The 24,837-nt window shown below is 37.5% G+C and overlaps 1 protein-coding gene and 1 long non-coding RNA gene across 2 annotated transcripts in view; one reads left to right on the top strand and one right to left on the bottom strand.

Annotated features, from left to right (window-relative positions):
* Window positions 1–17,127: 17,127 nt before the first annotated feature.
* On the bottom strand, window positions 17,128–19,030 carry SMIM30 (small integral membrane protein 30). Its single transcript, XM_042922555.1, has 3 exons — window positions 18,959–19,030; window positions 18,494–18,587; window positions 17,128–18,023 (listed from the first exon to the last, which is right to left on the bottom strand). Exon 3 carries the CDS (start codon window positions 17,976–17,978, stop codon window positions 17,799–17,801), a length of 180 nt encoding a protein of 59 aa, XP_042778489.1. The 5' UTR covers window positions 17,979–18,023; window positions 18,494–18,587; window positions 18,959–19,030; the 3' UTR covers window positions 17,128–17,798.
* Window positions 19,031–19,076: 46 nt separating this feature from the next.
* The window catches only part of LOC122210096, a 32,911-nt gene continuing 27,150 nt past the window's right edge, over window positions 19,077–24,837 (top strand). Inside the window, exon 1 of the long non-coding RNA XR_006197911.1 lies at window positions 19,077–19,159. This is a non-coding gene — a long non-coding RNA (uncharacterized LOC122210096). The remainder of the gene's footprint in view (window positions 19,160–24,837) is intronic.

The raw sequence follows: 24,837 nt of genomic DNA on the forward strand, positions 1-24,837 counted from the left end.
CTCTGCTCTAGTTTTGCCTATGGGCTATTCACAATTATCTATAGGACAAACAGGAAAGGGGTTGAAATAGAAACTGGCCAGTTAGCTACTTGGAAAAAGACTTCACAAGGATGATGTTACTCTTAGGTAAAAATCTGGATTATATTCCTTGCTTTTTGTCTTCTTTTTAGAAGATATTTCTTTCCCTTCTTTACCAAGCATAAATTAGAGCTGAATATAAGAAGTTCTTGTATCAAATAGTGCTGATTCATCTTACTAATTGAATACAATAAAAAAGCTACGAGCCAAATCACTCTTTAAGTCCTCTTAGCTTGAACAAAAGCCAGAGCTGATGATAGAGTTTGTAATCTCTGGAACAAGGAGGACATAGGACAATGATTCCAACAACTTGAAACACGACGGTAGCTCATTTTCAGAAGGCAGTGATGACTAGGGCTGGGTGTACACACTTTCACTGTGTAGAAGAACCTGGTCAGGATTGCCTTTCTCCTTTACCTGATCTAGAATTATGGAGTTTTGTACTGGCAGTTGGTATGTGATTTACAGCAGTTGTTTTCTGGCGTGGGTATTGTTGAGGGATCATTAAGCATTTCCATGGAGTATAAGGAATACTGTTGTATGCATGTATTATGACACATGTGAGCTTTGTTTATAAAGATTCAAAATACAACATACCTTACATCTACAAACTCTATAATTTGTACTTCTGGCTATTACCCATCATCTCTTGGAATGCTACTGTGCTGCATAGAGTTGGGCCGGTGAACAGGCTTAAGAGGTGGATGTGGAAGTGTTTCTATGCCAAGAATTCTAATACTTGAAATATTTTTTGACTATGGATTTCATATCATCTAATCCCAATTAAAACTGTAGAATAGAGGTATGATTCTAACATTTTGAGAAGTAGTTGCTGATTGTTTGGTCAAGCAGTTGTCTTAAATAAGCTGGAGGGATGAAGACCAGTAGTAAGCCTCCAGGGAAATAATTTGTTTTCCTGTGAGAATTCTTAATGTAGCAATTTCTGGTGGTATTAGCTAGTGTAGTGTCTGCTTTAGTTACTATCACGTTGCCGGTATACAAGGGCAGGACTGCTGTCATTTTGTCTGGCTGATATTAAATCCCTTGACAACCATGGCTCTTTTTAAGCTCCAGTTTTTGTTTTGTTTTGTTTTGTTTTTTGTTTTTTGTTTTTGTTTTTTTTAGCAGATTTCTTTCAAGGGAATCATGGGTTTCTTTCATTTCTTTCACAGTAAATCTAGTCAGTTAATTAAAAACAACAACTCTATCATATGAAATTAAAAATTCTCTATCAATTAGGTATTTACTCATTCAGATATGTCCTGGATACAGGCTCTGGAGTATTTTCTGCTTAGCATTATACAAAACACGTTCATGTACACTGGCCTTTCTGCTCCCAGAAAGTTTATGAGTTCTTGAGCTAGAGACTAAAACCTAGTTGGCCTGCAGAATCCCAGCCCAGGGAATGTTTTCCACTGCACCTTTCCAATATTGCACCTCTGTTAAGCCAAATCAGCACATGCCTAATCTGTCCCCCACTTACAATCTAAACAGTTCTAAAATTTAACTTCAAAAGACTCTTATCAAAAATATGTGCAAAATTTGAACTTTTATCTTGAGGATCTTCAAGATTTTACTTTTCAGTTAAGGATCTTTTTTCCCCATTCGTGCTCTATTAATTCTCATAAATTCTAATGGGAATTAAGCACATAAATCCTTGGCACTTGGTTGAAAGCCTAGGAATCATGTGGAGACAGCACTTTTGTATATAGCCTACTTGTAATCTGCTCTATAAACGGTTTGCTTTTCTGCCATCTGGCATTGAATAGGTGAGATTCTTGCTGGGGTTTCATGACGAGTCTTATTATTGCAGAAGATCATACAGACACCAACACTTAGTGAAGAGATGGACTGAATTTTTGATTCTACTTGCAGACTAAGTTCAAAATGATGTTTTAGTAAAAAGTAAAAAAGCTCAGGATTGATGCATACCAATATAACCATCTAACTTTGTTATATATACACATATGTTTGATATTTAACTTGCTTTCTCAATAATTTTGTTACTGCATACCCTCATGAAGGCAAAATTTCTGTCTATGTTGATTATTTTTATGTCCCTGGTACCTAGAACAGTGCCCAGCACATAATAGACACTTAGTAACTATTAGTGAAATAAATGAAAAAAATGTTTTCATTGAAAAAAATCATCCTAAGAATTAAATGCTTTTTCTTTTACATCTATTATTCCAATAAGTCTCCAAGTATGCATGGTATTTTGAAAAGAAATTAAAAAAATAATCTCTTCCTTATCCTCAGGAGTTGTGCCATATATTGTGCCTGAAATCTTTTCTTGCAATATGTTCAAATACTTCTTTTTTTAAGCAAATGTTTTTGTTTATTGTGAGAGAGAGAGAGAGAGCGAGAGAGCAAGCAGAGGAAGGGACAGAGTGGGGGGGAGAGAGAACCCCAGGCAGGCTCCTCGAATCAGCGCAGAGCCTGACATGGGGCTTGAACTCACAAACCAGGAGATCATGACCTGAGCCAAAATCAAGAATTGGTCACTTAACCAACTGAGCCACACAGGAACCCTCAAATACTTCTGAAGTACAAGTATATTCTGGAAAGTCTCATGTCAACTTAAAAACTCTGCAGTATCAAAATTATTGAGAGAGCAAGTTAAATGCCCTGATATATGTGTGTAAACATGACTTTGAGAATAAAGTTGGCATCAATCCTGAGCTCTTCTGATGTTTTGCTAAAAGGTCATTCTCAGCATAGTCTTAATAAGATACAAAAATATGCACAGTAGGCCAACCTACTGACAATTTAGGATGAAGGGGTATGAATGTTGAACTCATATTTACCCTGGAGAACTGAAACTGTGTCATCACTATCAGGCGTGCATAGATTTAATGACTTTTAGAGCTGAGCAGTTACTAATATTTACCCAGTTTTTATGATTTATAAAGTAATTTTATTAAAAAATTTTTTTTAATGTTTATTCATTTTTGAGAGAGACAGAGACAGAATGTTAGTGCGTTGGGGCAGAGAGAAAGGGAGACACAGAATTCAAAGCAGGCTCCAGGCTCTGAGCTGTCAGCACAGAGCCTGACATGGGGCTCGAACTCACGAGCTGCGAAATCATGACCTTAGCCTAAGTCGGACACCCAACCGATTGAGCCACCCAGGAGCCCCTAAATTAATTTTAAATACATGATTAGAGCAGATTCTAATTTCATTCTGTGAAGTATCTATCCTTCTCTTAAGGTCATAAAAAAACAAGTTTAGAGATACGAGTAATTAATAGTTATATGGTGCTTATAATGTTACAGGTATTGTTCTTCACATTTATTAACTTATTTGATTTCTATAAAATATCATAAGGTAGGTATTAGGATTCATTTTACTGATGAAAAAAACTTGAGGCACAGAGAGATCTAATAACTTGTCTGAGGTCAATGGAAAAGTTGGGATTTGTTCTTGAGTGACTTACCTCAGGAAGTGGTAAAATCAGAAACTTGATTTCGATTTTTTTTTTTTTTTTTTTTTTTTTTGCCAGTAGGTCTTAGGCACTCTCAGTATACCACAGTGCCTTTAGAGTCTAAACCAGTCTCTTTATAGGCATTTAATGTGAGCCACATATGTAATTTAAAATTTTCCAGTAGCCAAAATATAAAAGTAAAAAGAAACAAGTAAAACTAATTTTAACAATACATTTAATTTAAACCAGTGTATCTAAAATAATATCCAAAACGTAAGTCAACACATAATCAATACAAAAATATTAAGGAGATATATATATTTTTTCTCACTAAGTCTTCCAAATCCAGTGTGTATTTTGGTATCTCAATTCAGACTAGCCACACTTTCAGGGCTCAAACCAGGTCTGAGCCATTAGGCCTAAGTCCTTTGTATAGAGATAAGAATAATAAGTCTGGAGAAGTGAATCCTCATGCTTGAAGTTAATCAGGTGCTTAAACGTCAAGTTGGTGAGCAGACTTGAAGAGAAAAATCAATTGCCAAGACTTGAAGCTGGGATAAAGACTCTGCTGCTTTGTGTGTAAAGTGTGGCTCTGAGGCACCCCTCCTGCATGGTCGTCTCAGCAGCTGGTCTCCAAACTGAAATAACAGAACCCATTGTACTGCGTCTCATCTCCCACACCTTGACGGCCAGGTCAGCTGGTTTCATTCTCCAGGGAAGCACATGTTAAACACTATTTATTTACTGTTGCGAAGGGGACATAAAACAGAAAGAAAAAGCCAAAAAGTTTGAATCTGCAAAGACATAGGAGCCTGCAAACTCCCTCTTTTTATGTACAGATGAAATACAGATGGGCTCAAAAGCATATCATCATAATGTGCTTCAGTCTGGGAAGAAGGCTGGGATCCTAAGGACTTCAGAAAGTATTGTTTTAGGGACATTCCCCTACTTTTCTTTTTTAAAATTTTTAACAATTTTTTAATGTTTATTTATTTTTGAGAGAGAGAGAGAGAGAGAAAGAGACAGAGAGAGCACGAGTGGGGCAGGGTCAGAGAAAGAGGGAGACACAGAATCCGAAGCAGGCTCCAGGCTCTGAGCTCTGAGACGTCAGCAGAGAGCCCCATGCAGGGCTTGAACTCATAAACTGTGAGATCATGACCTGATCTGAAGTCAGACACTTAATGGACTCAGCCACCCAGGCACCCCAAGGCATTCCCCTGCTTTATCACAGATGCTGTGGGCTCTTTTCGGCTTACTACATTCTCCTGTTGACTGCTAGGAAACCCAGAATAATTTCTATGTTTTTATCCTAAATGCATTCAAATTCTTCAGGTTACCAGAGCCAGAATTGATCTAAAGATAAGTAGGAGCCTAAACTAGGAGTTTCTTTAATACTATATTAATAATTACATTAACAGATTCCATAGGATTTGAATTTTAGAGTTGAGGATCTTAAAAATGTCACCTAACTGGCTTTCAAACTTATTTTTCTTAAGGTAATGTTACAAGTCTTTTTCAGAAGAGATCATACTTGAAATTCATACATGAAACAGACAGTGATGGAGCTACTGTGGGAAAAGTGGGTCTGGGGACTGGAGCCATACTCTCTTGGTCTTTTATTGTTTGATTCGGCAGCTGCGAAGGCCACCCTGTGGAGTGTAGGGGCCTAATTAATACAGCTGAAAAATACTGATTTATTTCATATCCCCACTCCCATTTTTTTTCTCCCTGACAGGCTGATGAAGCCAGAGACTTGCAATTCGAAAATGTTTGAATTTATGAAAAATAAGTCCAGGCATGAGTACTAGAGTGATAGAACAGTCAGTAGAAAGAACTGTGATAAGAAAGAAAAAAGGTAGGCCAAAATTATTGCCTGGTTATGCGAATAGAACAAATTCAAGCTTGGCTGGCAAGTGGATTGATGGACACACACACACACACACACACACACAGGAGAAATCAGACAAGGCATTCAGTTTTGAGAGGAGGAGGAGTTTAATTTTACCAAATGAACATGAGGTGACAGCCATTCACATGGCATCATTTATAAGTGCTAGTTGGTCTTGAATTGGAACATGAGAAGTCATATGGCAGTTGTCTGCTCATAATGGAAACCGTGGGGCCAAAACAGGCAGAAGTAGTGTGGAGACAGAGGAATTCTCTAAGAAAGAGTATGAAGAGAAGGCCAACATCTGACACTTGAAGAATGAATGAACATTAAGATATCAGAAGAGAAGAGAAACCAGTTAAGAAGATGGTAAAGGAAAAGCAGAGAGGTAGGAGGAAAATGATCCAGCCATTCTCAGCCCTTCCCTATGTCTCCCTTGACAAAACAATTAGCATCTCTTCCTAAAACCAATGCAATAGGCTTCTAATTGGACCAAGCTTGTATCTTTTATTTCTTGCTTTTATTAAAAATAAAAATATAAGTGAAAATTCATTTTACCCATACAATTCTTCATTGTACTAAAAGGTCTTTAAAATGGATTCCCTTAAATAGAATAATTTTTTTCCTTTCTTCCTCCCTTTCTTCCTTCCTGCCTTCTTTTATTTTTTAAGCCCTGTCATTTGAGTACACTGAGGTGTAGTTTCTCTTGTCAAGCTCAAGGTGGGAGGGGAACCTCTTCTTTGGGATAGGAGTGCTGCCATTCACTTAAAAAACCACTACACTGACCATTTTATGCCAATATTATATAGAAAAATAAAACATACAAATTGGAAACAGCCATCATAGTATAAAATCATGCAGTGCTCTTCTCTTGCTTTGATTTCATATTTTTATGGTGATGCTACTAATTGGAATTTAATTTGATTCTACTTGGTTTTTGTCAGGCTACCAAAGTAGTTTTTTTTTTCCTATAAAATACTTTATTTTGTCATTTAAACCATTTGGATTTTTGTTTGTTTGTTTGTGGACAGAGTCCTTAAGTCAACCTAGAAATGTGTATTGAATGTGTATTGTGTTATATGCTTTATCTTGGTTGTTCAAGAATAATACAAAATAAAAAGACAAATTTTCTGCTTTAAGACTGTTGCTGTTAGGTTGACATGATTAGTTTAATGGACTGTAAGGCAAAAAATTAGACATTCTTTTAAGCAGATCCAAACCTCAGTCATACAGTTTAACTGTCTATGTATTTGGGAGCATTGACCACCCTTGTCCTCTTCCCCAGGAAATTTTATCCATCGTCCTCTTCCTAGTCCCAATCTCAATAGTCTAATCCCAATTTGGACTCCCATTTTGAGGTTCTTCTTTTTAGTTTAAGGGGCAGACAGCAAGTCATATTAACATTCAACAGAGGAAGTCTTCAAGACCTAGAAGAGGCACCATTAACAGTGGAATTGCAGATATCACAAAAATACTGGAGAGTATAGCCCGTAGGCATTTTGGTTTTGGGTGTTTCCTGCTGTCTTTCCTTAAGTAATGTCATCTGTCAAGGGCCTACTTCTGTCTATTCAAGGCTGGCCCCACTTCTGGGTACCCTGCTTGCCAAGGCTTACTTTACCTTGCACATCCTTCATCAAAGAGGAATTCTTGTTTGAAATGCCTGTAAGTGGAATAGGTGTGTTCAGTAGACCATTTCTACTCATTTGTTTTTGTGGTTTTTTTTTTAATTTTTTTTAACGTTTATTTATTTTTGAGACAGAGCATGAACGGGGGAGGGTCGGAGAGAGAGGGAGACACAGAATCTGAAACAGGCTCCAGGCTCTGAGCTGGCAGCACGGAGCCCGACGTGGGGATCAAACTCACGGACCATGAGATCATGACCTGAGCCGAAGTTGGACACTTAACCGACTGAGCCACCCAGGTACCCCTCTACTCATTTGTGTTTTCCTTTACAGATTGAGAAAATGAGGCTCAGGTGAATTTGTAAGTGATTTGCCCAGGGCCCTATAACCTGTTTGCCGTGTAGCCAGAACTAGGATCCTTACCTCTGACTCTTTGTTGAGCGTTCTTTTCACTATATCACACAGCCTTTCTGAGCTGTGTTTTCATAAACTTCTTCATATACTTCTGTCATGTAGCAACAGCACTGAGGAAAGAAACACTTCACTGTATGGTTTGGTGCTTATTATTGTAACAACAATTAAATTAATAAGATTTCTCGATAACTATCATTATTACTGATCACTAATAATAATAAGTGTAGGGGTCATTGGACAAGTAATGCTTACTTTCAATTATGAAAACCATAAGAATAATTTTGAAAATGAATACTCAAGAACATATGATGATTTTTACTTTCACTTCATATGCTCCCATTTATCGACTACTTATCATGAAGGTGTACAGTGACTCTGAGCCGTTTCTCTAAAAGAGATTTGTCATCTTCTTTCCCTGGATAGAAACCTTCCTTTCTACACCTAGATTTCAAAGCCTTTTATAATCCTAGACCTCTAGCATTTCTAGTAGGCTACTGCATAGTAACCTTAATTACCCTCCAGTTTGGAAAACATGGCTTCTTTAGAGGTTCAGGACAACAGATACTTTATAAATATGTTTGTGTACATATTTATGTCTGATGAATTATAATATGAAAATTAATATTTAAAATTTAATTTCTAAGTTGGAACCATAGGTTCAAAGGACATGAATGTCTATTTGGCACTTGTTAAGAATGACTTATTTTACTTATTACAGTTTGGTGTTACCAATAATGGCAAGATGTTGGAAAGCACCGATAGGTCCAGCATTATTAAAGGAATAGATGTAAAAAAATCTTTTTTGATGTTTATTTATGTTTGAGAGGGGGGGGGGGACAGAGTGTGAGCTGGGGAGGGGCAGAGAGAGAGGGTGACACAGAATCCGAAGCAGGCTCCAGGCTCTGTGCTGACAGCACAGGGCCCGACATGGGGCTCAAACTCATGGACCACAAGATCATGACCTGAGTCAAAGTCGGATGTTCAACTGATTGAGCCACCCAAGCGCCCCTAAAGGAATAGATTTTGAATAAGTGATGACAAGTACATGGGATGGAATATTATTTGGTTGTTAAAATATACATGAAATACTTAAAGGTTAAACAAAAAAACTGGAAAAATGGTATGTATGATTTATTCTAGTTCTCTTAAATTTATGCCTGTGGAAGGTGCCTGCAAAAAAAGTGAAAGTAGTTTTCTACGTTGAGGGCAGGTGAAGTATGGGTCATTTTGTTATCATGCTATATCATTATTTAATGCTATTCATAATTTCTTTAGTCAAAAAAGTGGTACATTACATTGTGTAATAACCCAATAATTTGGTTTATAAGTTGCAGAAAAAATTTTTTACTTTGAAGTCACTTGTCATTCATTTTATCAAACTGTATAACTACTTTCCAAGTAACTTGACCTCCCTAGGTCAAGCTTTTGTGTCTTCATCTGTAAAATGCAAGAGCACAGAGCTCTCATACAATTTGAGAATTAGCTCACCAAGTGGTTGTTCTTTCTATTTCTGGTCACCTTGCTTATTCATACACAGGGCTCAGCTGTGATTTACTTCTGGTTCATTTCTAAAACCAAAAGTTCAATGATGAAGTCTTCTCTTCACTGGGGCTATTTGAAGGAGCAAGTCATGGGCCAAATATGAATACCAAATGTGCTTTGAAAAATGGCAGCAAAATAAAATTAGGTCCACATTTTCCTAAGAGAACTATTTTACAGAGGCCCAAATATTTGGATTAACAAGTGGATATTAAAAAAGATGATTTTTGTTGCTTCTTTGTACTTTAGTCACACCTGGTACTGAATTGATTTACTCTTCAGAAGTGGAAAGTCATAGGACCTGAGTGAAAGATCCAGCAGAACAGCAGGGTGGAATTATGGAGTGGCTATGTGACAGTCCACTTGCCATGACTAAGGATCAGAAGTGGGACCCTATTTGGAGCTCTTTATTTGAGAGTTTTCTTTGGAAACGTAGAAGGACTTGGGGCTCCAGGTATCTTTTCTCCTCTTCTTAAATTTTTTTCTGATTAAGATTTTTCACCTGAATGAAATGCAGGCTTTGACATCACATGTCATCTAACATCACCTGTCACTTGATATCACCTATAGCATCATCTAAGAACTACAGTGTTTGACAACTGTCTTGTGCTTGCTTCACATTGGATGTTTTTCAATGGATGACATTTAGAGTAAATATGAATTGCCAACTGCTTTCTGAAAGATAGAGTTCGAGGCAGGTGGCTCAGTCGGTTAAGCATCTGACTTTGGCTCAGGTACTTATCTCATGGTTTGAGTTCCATCCCTGCGATGGGCTCTGTGCTGACAGTGTGAAGCCTGCTTCAGATCCTCTGTCTCCCTCTCTCTCTGCCTCTCTCTCTCTCAAAAATGAATAAACATTAAAAAAAAAACAAGGAAAACTCCATACTGATAGTGTTATTAAAAAGCAATAATAGGGGTGCCTGGGTGGCTCAGTAGGTTAAGCTTCCGACTTCAGTTCAGGTCATGATCTCATTGTCCGGGAGTTCGAGCCCCACATCAGGCTCTGTGCTGACAGCTCAGAGCCTGGAGACTGCTTTGGATTCTGTGTCTCCCTCTCTCTCTGTCCCTCCCTTGTTCATGCTCTGTCTCAAAAATAAATAAAAACATTTAAAAAAAGCAATAATATTATCTTCAATATTATATCTCCGTCAGCATATAGACCTGTTTATTCAATGCTACTATATTGATGTGTTCTTCTGGAGTTTTTAGGAACTGAATTCCATCCACAAATACAGAAACAAGTATCCACTGGAACATCTAACAGCATGGACAGGGTGTGTGAGTACTTGCACTAATTAAAAGACACGATCTTGATTTTAAGATTATGATATAGGTGATGGAGGATAGGTGGATGGAAGGGAAAGGGTAGTAGGGGTAGTGGTATAAAAGGGATAATAAGTATCTAAATAACTATAAAACAAGGTTGCATGAAATACATTACTACAGGTATAAACAATACACTGTGGATTCTGGAGGATAGATATCATTAACTTCTTTGGGGAATGGCTTTCTTGGGGAAAGGCTTCTTTATAAAGCAAATGAAAGATGAACACGGAGGTATGGCAAGGCATTTGATTTCAGGCAGTCTGGTGTTACTGGAGTATAGCATGAGTAAGAGAATGAGAAGGAGATGAAGGAGAGGATCATCCTGTGTTTCAGAATGGTAGATCATTTCTAAACAACAAAGCATTAAATATGCGTATACAATGCAAGCTTTTATAAATAGTGTATATAATCATTCAAATCAGCTAACTAGAATACATGTTAATACTTATTAAAATCATATTCTATAATTATGATGTCCAAAAAAATGATAAAATCTTGCATTGAATTTCAGACCTAGCCCATATAAATCTGAAAGGTTGGTATAGCTGTACTGAGTACAGTAAGGGCACATATAGGGTTAGTGAAGGGATGCTAGGATCCACTATGTATTCTGGGCTGGGGTGTCCCTTTGCTACATTAACTCTGTTATCACATATTCATTCTATAAAAGATTGAGTGAGCAGTAATTTCTATATGCCAGGCATTGTGCTAAAATCCAGGAATATAATAGTCAGTAATTCAGTCTTTGACCTCAAGAGCTTAGAATACCGAGATGGGGTTGAAGTTGGTTGAGATAAAAATAAGCAAACAGAGATTCAAATACAGAGTGCCTTATTGATAAGGGATGTAAAGAATGCTGTGTGAGCACACAGAATATGTATTTCAGACAGGAAGGGTTAGGGAAGACGTCCTAAAGAAGTGCTGTTCAAACCTAGGAAGGTAGGAATGAGGCAGGTGAACTTGGGAAAACTACACCAGGCAGAGGAAGTAACATGTAGATCTGTAAAGTAGAGGAAGTATGGAAAATGAGAGAGAGAGAGAGAGGGAACACACATGATGCTTTCTAGGAAGTGAAAAACAATACAGCTGAAAGCTACAGTGTAAGGTAGGTGATGGAGAAATTGGGGTTCTAGTTGTGTTTATAAGAGATCACAGAGGGTTACAGTGGGAGGTCAAAAGACCAGCTGGGGTGCCTGTGTGATGGTGGTCTGAACTTGGGTAGGAGCCATGAGGATGGAGAGAAGTGAGTGAATCCCAGGCACAACTTGGAGATGATTCCATAAGACCTAGACATGGCCTGGAGGTGGAGTGTGAGGGAGAGGGAGGCGCTCAGCATCCTCTCATCTGTCTGTCTTGGCCACTGGGATGATGGTGGCTGTTAGCGGAGTCCCATCAGTAGTGCCAGAAAAGACTGAGCACACGAAACTGCGAGGTTGCTTGTTTCTGGATACTGCCAGGCCGACATCAATTAGCATGTGGGCTGTTTGCTGTGAGTGGGAGTGGCAGGACTACGGTTGTTTTTCTTCTTCCTTCTTGAGACAATCTCTAATCATACTTGTTCAGTACAGAAAATGAGCTGCCCCCGCTTCACTCAATTGACATCCAAAACTGTACCAAATGACTAGACTATGGTTTTTAGTGGAGTTCAAAGGGAAAATCAGCTCCTCATGCTGCTGACTTAAAATGGGTAATTACAATATTTTTAACACATTCCACTTTATTAGTTTTGAAATTAGTAAAACTCTTTATGGAGCTACAGAATTCTACCACTAGGAAACCTTTTTAGAGTTTGCACAAATAATGTTACAGATGAAGAAATTGTCTAGGTTAAATTATGGGCTCAAGGTCAATTGCCTGGTAGTTACTTTTTTTGTCTCTAAATTGCAGTGATGATGTCTTGAAAAATGTTGATTAAATGAGTGGAAGCAGGCATATGTCATTATAGGACCCACAGAATTGTTTTATGTTGCTATCGAAATGCTCTGGTAATTTTTTGTGGAAAAATGAAAAGGGCTGTTCTGACAAATCATCTGAAATAGACTATGGTATAGTTTCTGTTCTTGGTGATCATGCCTGCTTTTACATTCTTTTGTTAAGTGATTTATGCACATTTATCCAGGGCATAATTATCTTGATTAATATTGAGAAATATGGTATTTATAATCCCAGTGTTTAACAAAGTGCTACATGATTAGTCCTTTAAAAATAATGAACCCTCTTATATATAAAATTTCATAATTTCATTTCAAATTATCAAGTGCCAACTAATATTTTCAAAATTTTAATCACCCATATATAATAGATTCGGTGGAAATATGTGAGAGGGGTATCATAGCTGTGATATTATAAATCAATGAGAAATTAAACCACATTTTAGTATTTTGCAGCAATCACATTTTTGTGGTCTTCTGTCTTTTGCATTTAGATGCTAGATGTCTATTATTTATTTTGCATTTATATGCTAGATGTCTTCTGTGATTTTCTGGTCTTCTGTCTTTTGCATTTAGATGCTAGATGTCTATTATTTAATCACATAAATGATTTAGAAAAATTAAATTATTAAAAATTAGAAAAATTTTAAATATGCCATTTTATACACATACTTATTGATTTGGCCCTGTTCTCACCTAAGAATAAAAATCCTGTCTAGAATTAGTAAGTCTCAGTCAGGGCTTCAGCTCTATTCCCTACCATGGGAAACACTGAACACATTCTATATTGCTTTTATCTTTATGACTTCTAAGGACATGAGATTTATCAGAGTTCTCTTCCTGATGGAATATAGACCAGATCTATTTTCCTGAACAAGCAAAACCAAAAGTCCTTGAATCTTCTTAAATGACCAAGCAGTTACTGCTAAGCTTTTGTGTCAATTAGTAAAGACCCATGGTCAACACGTTAGGAATTACTAAAACAGAATCAATTTTTTTTTCTTTCTCTTCAAAATTTGGGGAAGCTTTAGGGAAGCCAAATTTTCTTCACGAGTGTCTTTGAGTTTCATCAGTTTGTAAGCCTATAATGGTCGAAGTCAATTATGATAAAGACAACACTCAGGGAAAAGGTCAAAATATATAGTGACTGTTTAATAGGGGATTTGCTTATGTAACTTTCTAAAGAGAACTCTTTTAACATATAAATACAAAATTGATGCTTACTGAGTAGTTAATTCCTTCCATGTCTAGAAAATATCTCCAAATACCAATAATAATCTCAAGCATGTCAAGTCTTTTGCATTTATTACTTCATGTATTCCTCATCCATCTATGAGGTAGAAAGTGTTATTATTGCCATTTAACAAAGAGGGAGACAGAAATTTAAAAATGACTTGCTCAACATCAAATTTTAAGTAATGGAGCCTGGTTATCTATGTCTGTTAGACTTCAGAGCTTAGGCTCTTCATGCATATTGTGATACCACCAAAAAGAATATTTGAGTCTTTGCAAGGGAGATGGTTTGTATTCAGAGTTCTCCCTTTATTATGTGCTTCAGGCTATATAGCTACATCATCTTTCCTACATCAAAATTTGGAAATGGCATTTGACAAGCTTCTGCAGAGCTTAGAAAACCTAAGAGGGTAAAAGTGCATGTGATGTTTAGCTTTTGAGATTTCCTGGGCCTACCTGGTTCCTTCAGTTGGTACATTTGGTATCACATCAGTTTTTCAAGAAGCTGCCCTCACATTCTTATTGCTGAGACAAAATATAGATACAGATCACTTTTTTCAAACTTCAACTGTACTCCTGCATTCTTGATTGTCATCATACTCTCTAATTGAGCTTATTGAGTAATGACAAAAATAAATAATATGCTGGATGGGTGAAGCGGGAAGGGCAGATGTGGATCACAGGACAAAGGTCTGTTAAATGAAATACCTTGAATCAATTCTTTACCTGACATTTCTCTCTCCAGAAAATTCACTCTTAAATATGCACTGAGGAGACCTCTGCTTACAGGAAGATGTAGTAGACATCCTTTTTCCTATTTCTTCCACTAAGTACAGCTAAAAACCCTGGACATTATGTATAAAAGACAAACATAAGAAGATTCTGAAAGGTAGAAAGAAGGCAGACCAGCCAGGGACCTCAGGACCAGAGCCAGACCTAGTGGTGAATTCTCTGGATTTTCTTTTTCCTCATAGTTTACTAGGTACTCTGAAGCTGGCAACCCAGAAATGTCAATGGGCTCAGACATGGCCACGAGACAGCGGAGACCACAGAGGAAGTTTGGACTTTTCACTCCCACCCAGTAGCCACATGGCACCCCACCTTCCGGGTCAGGGGAGGGCACAAGAGGAGCAGTAATGAGGTGTCCCTGGACTTCTACCTCTATGTGGCAGTACTGAGGCAACAACGTCCGCTGCTCTGAGGCAGCATGGTCAGAGAAGACCTGCTAAAATACAACCTTCAAAGATGACCCAGTCTTTTTAATACCATACCTAAATTGTCCAGGTATTAATGGAAAATCACTCATCATTCCAAGGAAGATCTCGGTTTGAAGGGAAAAGACAATCAACAAATGCCAATACTGAAATGACACATACGTTAGCATTACTTGATAAGGATTTTGAAGCAGCCATCGTAAAAGTCCAAAGAACAATTACAAACATGCTTGAAACAAATGAAAAAAAATAGCAAGTCTCAGCAAAGAATTACAAGCTACAAAGAAAACTAAATGGAAAACTTAGAACTAAAAAAATACATGGGCACAATCTGTGAACTTGAGGATAGAACGCTAGAAATTACCCAGTCTGAACAGAGAAAAAAGACTGAAAAGAAAAAAAGCTATAGGGCAAGTGAGACTGCAGCAAAAGATCTAACTACTGGGTCACTGGAGTCGCTGGAGTAAAGGAGATAAAGTACATGGGGCTGAAATACTGTTTGAAAAAATAATGGCTGAAAATCATCTACATTTGGGAAATGACATAAACCCATAGGTTCAAGAAGCTGAGCCAACCCCAAACAGGACAAACCCAAACGTATTCATGCTAAGACACATCGTCAACCTTCTGAAAACTATGAACAGAGAAAAAAAATTCTGGAAAGCAGCCAGAAAGAAGAGATGCAAGAAATGCACTGATGTTTGGCATTAGAGAAATGGGTGGGTTACCAGCACTTCTTGTTGATTTCAATTTAGTCTTCTGCCTCGGTAACTGAACTTATCTGAACTAACATGCACAGAGCATTTACTAGACATCTATAAATCATGCTGGCACTTGGGGGATGTGTATTAATCCCATTCTTCTTATAACTGCTCCACAGCAGTTATTATCCATCAGAGCAAATCAAGAAATTGCAGAATTTGAAAGAACCTCAAAAAACAACAAACAAAAAACCCATCAAGCACATATTTTTAATTTGGAAGTTCTGGATGGACTTCAGCTCTGTGAACTACTTGAAATTAATCTAAAAATGCCAGCATGTATGTGCATTTTTCCAGGCAAAAGGACCAATTTTCATCAGATCCTCGATGGAGTTGGTGGCCCTAAAAAGGTTAAGAGCCATTATAAGTTTCCGTTCTTTTCAGGCTAACCCATATAACCCAACCTAGGTAGAAAAGCAGCTAAAAATAGAGAAGGTACTCTTCAGTATATCCATCAAAATTCCTGAATGCTACCTCATAATTCTCTATTTTTTAAGGGGAAACTAAGAAAATGGTTTCCTAATTCCTTCTAGGCACTTCTGGAAATACATGTTCATTAAAGAATATTTGCCTGCAGTCTTATTTTGATCGTTTTAAAAATAGTACCTGGAGGTGATTAAATGGCTAATGCACTGTGATTTCAAATGTACTTTAAGTTTGATTTCTCCCAATGCCAATGGAAAAGTTCAGACATACAAAGCAGCAGCAGCAGCATCTCTACACCAGTACCAATGTGCTGGTTTATGACATAGGGCAAACTGTTTTACAATCTATGTTGAAGTTCTATTAATTACACAATGTATAACTGCCAATTTACCAAAACAGAACATGTTAGTGCATTCCCTTGTGAAAAAATAAAACAGCTACGACAAACACAGATCCATTCAGTTTCTGTCTTTATAGCATGGCTTTCCCTCACTCCTTGTATCTTCTACCCAATCCCTCACGCAAGTTAGGTGAGTTCATCCGCAGGAACACACTATAAAGAGGGTTTTAGGTTGCTACAGCCTGTTTTCAATCAAAATTCAGGCTCCCAATGTCACCTGGAGAACTAGAAATTGGATAATACATTATTTTAGTAAAAACTTGATTACCTGCTTTCAGGACCCTAAAGTAGTTTGATTCACTCAGATTATTCCCCATTGGCTCTATCTACAGAATCAAAAGAATCACCAAGGGCCTTTGTTAAACAGAGAACTCCAGGTTCCAGCCTCAAATTACAATGCAACTAGGAGGATTTGGGAATCTGAAAGTTTTATCAAGTCCTTCAGGTGATTCTTGAGCTCAAGCAGGTTAGAGTAGTCTTCTTAAACTTGAATATGCATACAAATTATTCTAGGCTCTTGAAACAAATGCACATTCTGATCCAATTGGTCTGAATGGGGCCTGAGACTCAGCATTTCTACCAAGTCCCTAGGTGATATTGTTACTTTGAGGACACTTTGAGTAGTATGATCAGACAGGGTATGCTTCATCTGGTTAGTGTATAAACCAGTATAGGCCATTACATTTTCCTTTTGTATCTGTGGAGTCTCTAACAGGGACTTCTACCTTGATACTGCCCATTTCTCACTTATGATTGATAGTATTCTCTACAAGCTAGTGTGATCACTTAAAGGAAGTCACCTAGCTGACATAAAAGTCCACAGAAAGTAAAGACAGCCTGAAATAAACAGAAATGAATATCACACATTAACTTACAACATAATGGGTTTGTATTTAATATAGTACTTCTCACTATAGAGATGTTATTCAGTTAATATAAAGGTTTTTAACATTAAATCTCTTCTCCATTTAAATGTCCATATAAAGTATTTTTTTACATTAAATATTTTCTCCATTTTAACATTAGATACACTGAGTACATTTTTCTTACCTCTTCCCCCCAACCAAAGAAATAAAAATTTTAATTTCTGGATGTATTTGATACTTAAGTACAATACTAACTTGGGAGATAACAAAACAAAAATCTAATAAAAATATGGAGAAAAGTCTCCTCAGTGATGCAGGAGGCAGTGGCAATTTCCTAGGATTCTGGGTAAGGGTTTCCTTCTTCCTATCTCATGCACTTTGAGAATTCCAAAACTTTGAAATAATATGTAAATTTCGGTCATCTGACTTCTTTGAGCCTCTTTCTAACTAACATATATGACTTTTAGACTGCTTTTTTTCAGTGCATTATTTGTTGTGAAGGAAACTTTTTTTTCCCATTTAACATATATCAGTTTGCTTCCATTTACAGGGAGACAATTAAAAATGTGAAAATACCCTATTTCTTGGGAACTTTCAGACACTAAAGATCAGTTTTTAACCTCAATAATTCACAATGGTTTTCTGGGCAAGGTCTGATTCAGAAGGCCCGTCAAAATCACATTTGTCCATTTCTCTTTCGTGCATATACCCCCAAACAAGCACAAATGCCTGTAATGCTGAGAGCCACACCTAACAAGAGAGCGACTGCATCTCCAGCTTCTACTGCTTCAACAACAGGCAGCACCAAAAGCAGTGAAATGAGGACCAAGAACAACTGTGCTGAAACTGAAGCCATGATGTTGGGATTTTCAGGTATCTCAATCTTGAGGGCAGAAAGTTTCTAGAAATCAAACATGGAAACAAAAAGGAATCATTAAAATTTTCCACCTTTTCAAATGACAGCATGAATACATAAATAACAATCCATATAACCTTTTAAATTTAAATTTCAGACCCATTTCCCCATTTTAAAGGTAGAAAAAAAACTGTTAAGTTTATAAAACAGTTTAAAGAAGGTCATTTGAGGCTAATCCCCCCTTCCCATGATAATTCCTTGACTCCAGCAATGTTTCCACATGCTATCATGCCAACCCCGTGTAAATCAACTAAGCAACTTGAACAGAACATAATTAAGAACAAAGAGAAAACACACCAGACACTCGGAAACTTAAATATCCTAGTATTTTGAGTAAATGTTGAGTAAAAATTACATTTTCTTAGGATTTCTCCCACCCAGGAAATGCAGACAAATCTGGCAAAAGTCACCCAATATGTACGTCTGTGAAGTTGTGGGGAATTAGTAACACTTACCAAAGAAAGTATTTATATATAATTCTATCTGATTCGAAATACTCCCTTCCTGGAGTTCCGGATGCTGAGGCTAAGAGGTTCCACGTGACAGAGCCTAGTATCAGAAAAGGGTAGGATTTAAGAATTAATCATCACCATCATTATCATCAGCATTATCATCATCATCATCATTTTTTAAAGATACAACCACAGTGCAGAAGGAGGAAGTCGTTCGGAAAAGAGAGGAATGGATAATAACTAGAGGAAACAGTTTGTTCAGGCAGGGGAACTAGACTTAAAGTTGGTCAGTTCGCCGGCACAGGAAAAGCTAAAAATAAAGCGAATCCAGAGCAAGTTTGTGCCAGGATTTGATATTAAGATTTTAAAAAGAACCCCTGCTTTGTCCCGGAGAGGTGCAAATATCCTTGTTTTACAAATACACTGAGGCAACCCTAAGTATCCTTTGGAGACGAGTTCCTACATTACCTTCCGGGAAGCAGCCATTACAGGAATGGCGAGGAGGGCGGGGTCTCCAAACTACACTTCCCACAATCCCCGCTGCCGACGTCTCCCAGGATGCGCCGGCGCGCTCCTCGGTAACTGGCTGAGGGAGTGACGAGCACGCGCTACTGGAGACAAGGAGGAGCTCCTCTGCGGGTGTTCCTCACAGGGCGCAGAGTTTTACTGGTAAAGTGGTTTAGTGGGTTTGTACAAATGCTCTCTCAAAAATGTGATAAAGAAATGACAGTAGGTGGTTTTTACCCTAAGGTTTCGAGACACACACATAGTTATGTCTTTTCTTAGACTGAAATGGAGACACAACAGCGGGAAAATAGCACCCGAGCAGAGTCATCTGTTTCGGGCGCTTTTAAACTAGCGGCTTCCAACATTTTGAAGCAGGGAATCCCCTGTCACCATCTTCCAAATGTACCTTATGACGTTTTGTTAATTCTTTTTAATCAAGAGGGGAAAACACGTTTAATTAGACATTTTGGGAAATGTTAAAACCGTTTGCAGGGAAAAAAAGTTTAGGAAAATAAAAAGGGTTTATAGGAAGATACCTAGTATTTATGAAGGTTCTAGGATTGAGTTTCCCCATTAGTTCAAGAATGTTAATAATTCTTTTCAATTATGTTTTTATGATACCCACCCTAGCTGCCCCCAGACATTTATGAAAAGATACGAAATTATTACTTTTAAACCGTAAGTGAATTGTTTCCATATGTAAGTCAATCCTTTCTGAAAGATACTCTTGAGTGCTAGTACCTGTGAAGTCCTTAAATGAAACTTTCTAGTCATCCAGTTTTCTGAACTCTGATTTGCTGATTCGGCTATTTATTTGGCACCGTCACATGGTAAATTATTAATGATGTGTGTTAGGGATGAAGTCACTCCGCTTTCTGAAAGTCAGTCTCTCCGGTGTAGCAGGTACATTCAGCTCGGTGCCCGTAATTAGCACGTAATCTTGTATTGCATCTTATGCTTTTTCCTAAATGTTACCAATCTCTCTAAACTTACAGCAAAACTTTATATTCCTGTCTCCTAACACAAACCCAGCAGTGAAGTGGGATAATCATAATTATTTGAATAGATACGTGTGCCAACAAGGTTTCATGAGACCAAGAAGTGCCAAGTAAACCAAACCAAGTCCCCTTGCGTAGTAGAAGTTTGAGGATAACTACACAGTAATATTGGTAGCATTGCTTCTCTAAACTTGATTGTTTTAGTAAAGTTTTGTCTTTGTCTCATTTGCTTTGAACTTTTAGTATTGTACCTTTCGAACCAAGTATATTTGAAATATATTACAAGATATTCTCTTGCTTTCTAGTGTGAACATTTTGGGGATATTATTTTTCCTTTTATGTCTGTTAAAGTTACCTAAAGTCAGCAGACTATTTTAAAGTTAGTGTTATTGTAGGCTTGTTTCTAGATGTGTCAACATTGAAGATAATGGTTTGGTTTTAAGTTTCAAGAGTCTGTGGTGGTAAAATGCTTTTTCTTTAAAATATTAAGAGGTCACTTAATGACCTGAATCATCTGAAAAAGAGTGGCAGAAGTTTGCGCAGCAGTGTTTTTGGGCCTAAGTAGTTTTAATTAATTAATTACTTAAAAAAATTTTTTTTTTAATGTTTATTTTTGAGAGAGACAGAGACAGAATGCAAGTGGGTTAGGGGCAGAGAGAGACACACACACAGAAGCTGAAGCAGACTCCGGGCTCCGAGCTGTCAGCACAGAACCCGACGTGGGGCTGGAACCCACGAGCTGTGAGATCATGACCTGAGCTGAAGTTGGATGCTCAACTGACTCAGCCACAGTGGCACCCCTAATTAATTAATTTTTAAATAAATGTTTTTATTTATTTTTGACAGTGAGAGCATGAGTGGGGGAGGGAGAGAGAGAGAGAGAGAGAGAGAGAGAGAGAGAGAGAGAGAAAGAGAGAGAGAGAGAGAGAGAGAGAGAGAGAGAGAGAGAGAGAGATCCAAAGCAGGCTCCATACTGATAACAGCCAGCCTGATGAGGGCCTTGAACTCATCTACGGTGAGATCGTGACCTGAGCAGATGTCAAATGCTCAACTGATTGAGCCACCCAGGTGCCCCCAAGTAGTTTTAAATAAAGTTGGTTAAATTTCCCTAACCATTCACCCACCCCAGGCAGGCAGTTTAACACCCGAATTGCTATATATGCTTTTGTGACCTTTTTCCAATCCTAGTATCAAAGTCGTATGGTATTCTAGTTCTGTTTTTTCTTACTACTCTAGTGATTAAAAACAAAAATCAATTTATTCCTTTGCTTAAAACTCTCCAGTTCCAACACATTAAGCTGAAGTGCAAACTCTTTATCAAGGCTCACAAAACCCTAGGCATTCTGGCCTCTTTCTGCATTTCTGATGTCAGTCCACCACTCACCCATGCTTATTCCATTTCAATCACATTCATCTGTTTGCTCTTTCTTAAATATGCCATCTTTGTTGTTTCCTATTGAATTTGCCCTTGCTGTTGTCTCTGCCAGTAATATTTTTCTCACGGGCATTTTTTTTGTTTCTTTCTTTTTTTCTTTTTACTTTTTATTTAAAGTTTAGTTAACATACAGTGCAATATTGGTTTCAGGAGTACAGTTCAGTGATTCATCACTTACATACAATACCCAGTGCTCATCATAACAAGGGACCTCTTTTATACCCATCACCCATCTAGCCCATCCCCCACCCACTGCCCTCTATAACCCTTCAGTTCTCTGTCATTAGGGGTCTCTTGTGGTTTGTTCCACTTTTTCCTCTTTTTTCCCCTTTCCCATATGTTTATCTGTTTTGTTTCTTAAATTCCACAGACTAGTGAAATCGTATGGTATTTGTCTTTCTCTGATTGACTTATATATTGATTCACATAACATAATATGGTCTAGCTCCATACATCTCACTGCAAATGGCAAGGTTTCATTCTTTTTGATGGCTAAGTAATATTCCACCATATGTATATACCACATCTTCTTTATCCATTTATCAGATGATAGACATTTGGGCTCTTTACATAATTTGGCTATTGCAGATAACGCTGCTATAAACATCAGGGTGCATGTACCCTTTCCAATCTGTATTTTTGTATCCTTTGGGTAAATACCTAGTAGTGCAATTGCTGGATCATATGGTAGTTCTATTTTTAGTTTTGTGAGGAGCCTCCATACTATTCTCTGGAGTATCTGCACCAGTTTGCATTCTCACTAGCAGTGTAAGAGGGCTCCTCTTTTTCTGCATCCTTGCCAATACCTGTTGTTTCTTTTAATTCTAGCTCTTCTGAAAGGTGTGAGGTGGTATCTCATCATGGTTTTGATTGGAATCTCCTTGATGATGAGTGATGTTGAACATCTTTTCATGTGTCCATTAGCCATCTAGATGTCTTCTTTGGAAAAGTGTCCGTGTCTTCTGCCCATTTCTTCACTGGATTATTTGCTTTTTGAGTGTTGAGTTTGATAAGTTCTTCATAGGTTTTGGCTACTAACCCTTTATCAGATATGTAACTTGCTAATGTCTTCTTCCATTCCATAGGTTGCCTTTTAGTTTTGTTGATTGTTTTCTTTGCTGTACAGAAGCTATTTATTTATTTATTTTAAATGTTTATTTATTTATCTTTAGAGAGAGAGAGTGTGAGTGGAGGGAGGGGCAGAGAGAGAGGGAAAGAGAGAAATCCTGTGCAGGCCCTGTGCTGTCAGCACAGAACCTGAAGCGGGGCTTGAAACCACAAACTGTGAGACCATGACCTGAGCCGAAATCAAGAGTCAGATGCTTAATCTACTGAGCCACCTAGGTGCCCCCAAAAGCTTTTAATTTAAATGTAGTCCCAATAGTTTATTTTTGCTTTTGTTTCTCTTGCCTCAGGAGACATATCTAGAAAAAAGTTGCTATGACTGATGTCAGAGAAATTATTGCCTGTGCTCTTTTCTAGAATTTTTGTGGTTTCAGGTCTCACATTTAGATCTTTAATCCATTTTGAACTTATAAGAAAATAGTCCAGTTTCATTCTTTTGCATGTTGCTGTTCAGTTTTCCCAGCACCATTTGTTGAAGAGACTATCTTTTTCCATTGGATATTCTTTCCTGCTTTGTCAGAGATTAGTTCACCATATAGTTGTGAGTCCATTTCTGGGTTTTCTATTCTGTTCTACTGATCTATGTGCCTGTTTTTGTGCCAGTACTATATTGTCTTGATGACTACAGACTTGTAATACGGGTTGAAATCTGGAATCGTGATGCTTCCAGTTTTGTTTTTCTTTTTCAGAATTGCTTTAGCTCTTCAGGGTCTTTTGCGGTTCCCATACAAATTTTAGGATTGTTTGTTTTAGCTCTGTGAAAAATGCTGTTGGTATTTTGATGGGGATTGCATTAAATGTGTAGATTGCTTTGGGTAGTATAGACATTTTAACAATGTTCTTCCAGTCCATGAGAATGGAATGCCTTTCCATTTCTTTGTGTCTTCTTCACTTTTTCATAAGTGTTATATAGTTTTCAGAGTACAGATCTTTTACCTCTTTAGTTAGGTTTATTTTTAGGTTTCTTGTTTTTGGTGCAGTTGCAAATGGGATCGATTCCTTGATTTCTTCTGCTGTTTCGTTATTGGTGTATAAAATGCAACAGATTTATGCACGTTTATTTATATCCTGCGACTTTGCCGAATTCATGTATTAGTTCTAGTAATTATTTGGCGGAGGATTTTGGGTTTTCTACATAGAGTATTATGTTGTCTGCAAATAGTGAAAGTTTGACTTCTTCCTTGCTGATTTGGATGTCTTTTATTTCTTTTTGTTGTCTGAATGCTGAGGCTAAGACTTCCAGTACCATGTTAAATAGTAATTCCCACCGACTTTTTAATGGCTGTTTTCTCAGTGTCGTTCAAGTTTCTGCTCAAATGTCACCCTCTTCCCTGAGCACATCACAAAAACTATCTCTTCCATTCCAATCTGTACACTTTCCTGCCTAATTTTTTCCTCATAGTGCCTATCACTAACTGAAATTATATTATGTATGTATTTGTTTATATACGTAGTAAGTAAAGAAGTACAGGAAAGTGAAAATTCCATGAAGGGCAGGAAATATTTCTGTCCTATTATTTACTACTGAGTTCCCAGCTTCTCCAACAGTGTCTAGCATGATAGATAATTAGGAGATATTTTGTGAATGAATAAATGATGCTAGTATAAGACTGTAATTAGATTAATATTTACTTGCCTTTATACTGTTCATGGTAGAAACTACCTTATAAGTAGGAAGTCTGAATTTGGGCTAAAGTATGAAGATACTTGATTATCTAGACTGAGATTACTTTGAGTCTTCATTCAAAATTTAGTCTTATGTATTTGCTCCATGATACTATTAACAAGAATTTACATTTATGTATATATAAGATGTAGTAGCATCTAAAACAGGAACAACTTTGTTCAAGAACCTGTCTGTAATGGCCCCTACTTACTTCCTCCGTCCATTAGGAGCATCAGGATCTTGACAACAAATGTTGATTAAGTCTACCTGAATCGTGTATTTTTTCCTTCCCAATACTTGAAATGTTTCCTTTAAATACTTCTTAATGTTGGATGAATGGTATTGGCGTTTTTGGTGGGACAGTGCTTTGTTGTGCAGACACAATATTTCAGGATCTTTTGCATCTCTAGCCCATTTCCATTAGATGTCAATAGAATCACCGAGGCACCAGGACAACCAGCTGCCCTCACACATTGCCAAATACTCTTTTGTTACAGATACTGTTCCTAGTTGAGAACCATTCCAGGTTTCATGAACAAAATGAAAGGTGTAGTTGAGAGCAGAATGAAATAAAACAACAAAGAGTTCACACACACGTGTCTATGTGTATACACAC

This window comes from Panthera leo, chromosome A2, assembly GCF_018350215.1.
Source record: "Panthera leo isolate Ple1 chromosome A2, P.leo_Ple1_pat1.1, whole genome shotgun sequence".
Taxonomy (NCBI): Eukaryota; Metazoa; Chordata; class Mammalia; order Carnivora; family Felidae; genus Panthera; species Panthera leo.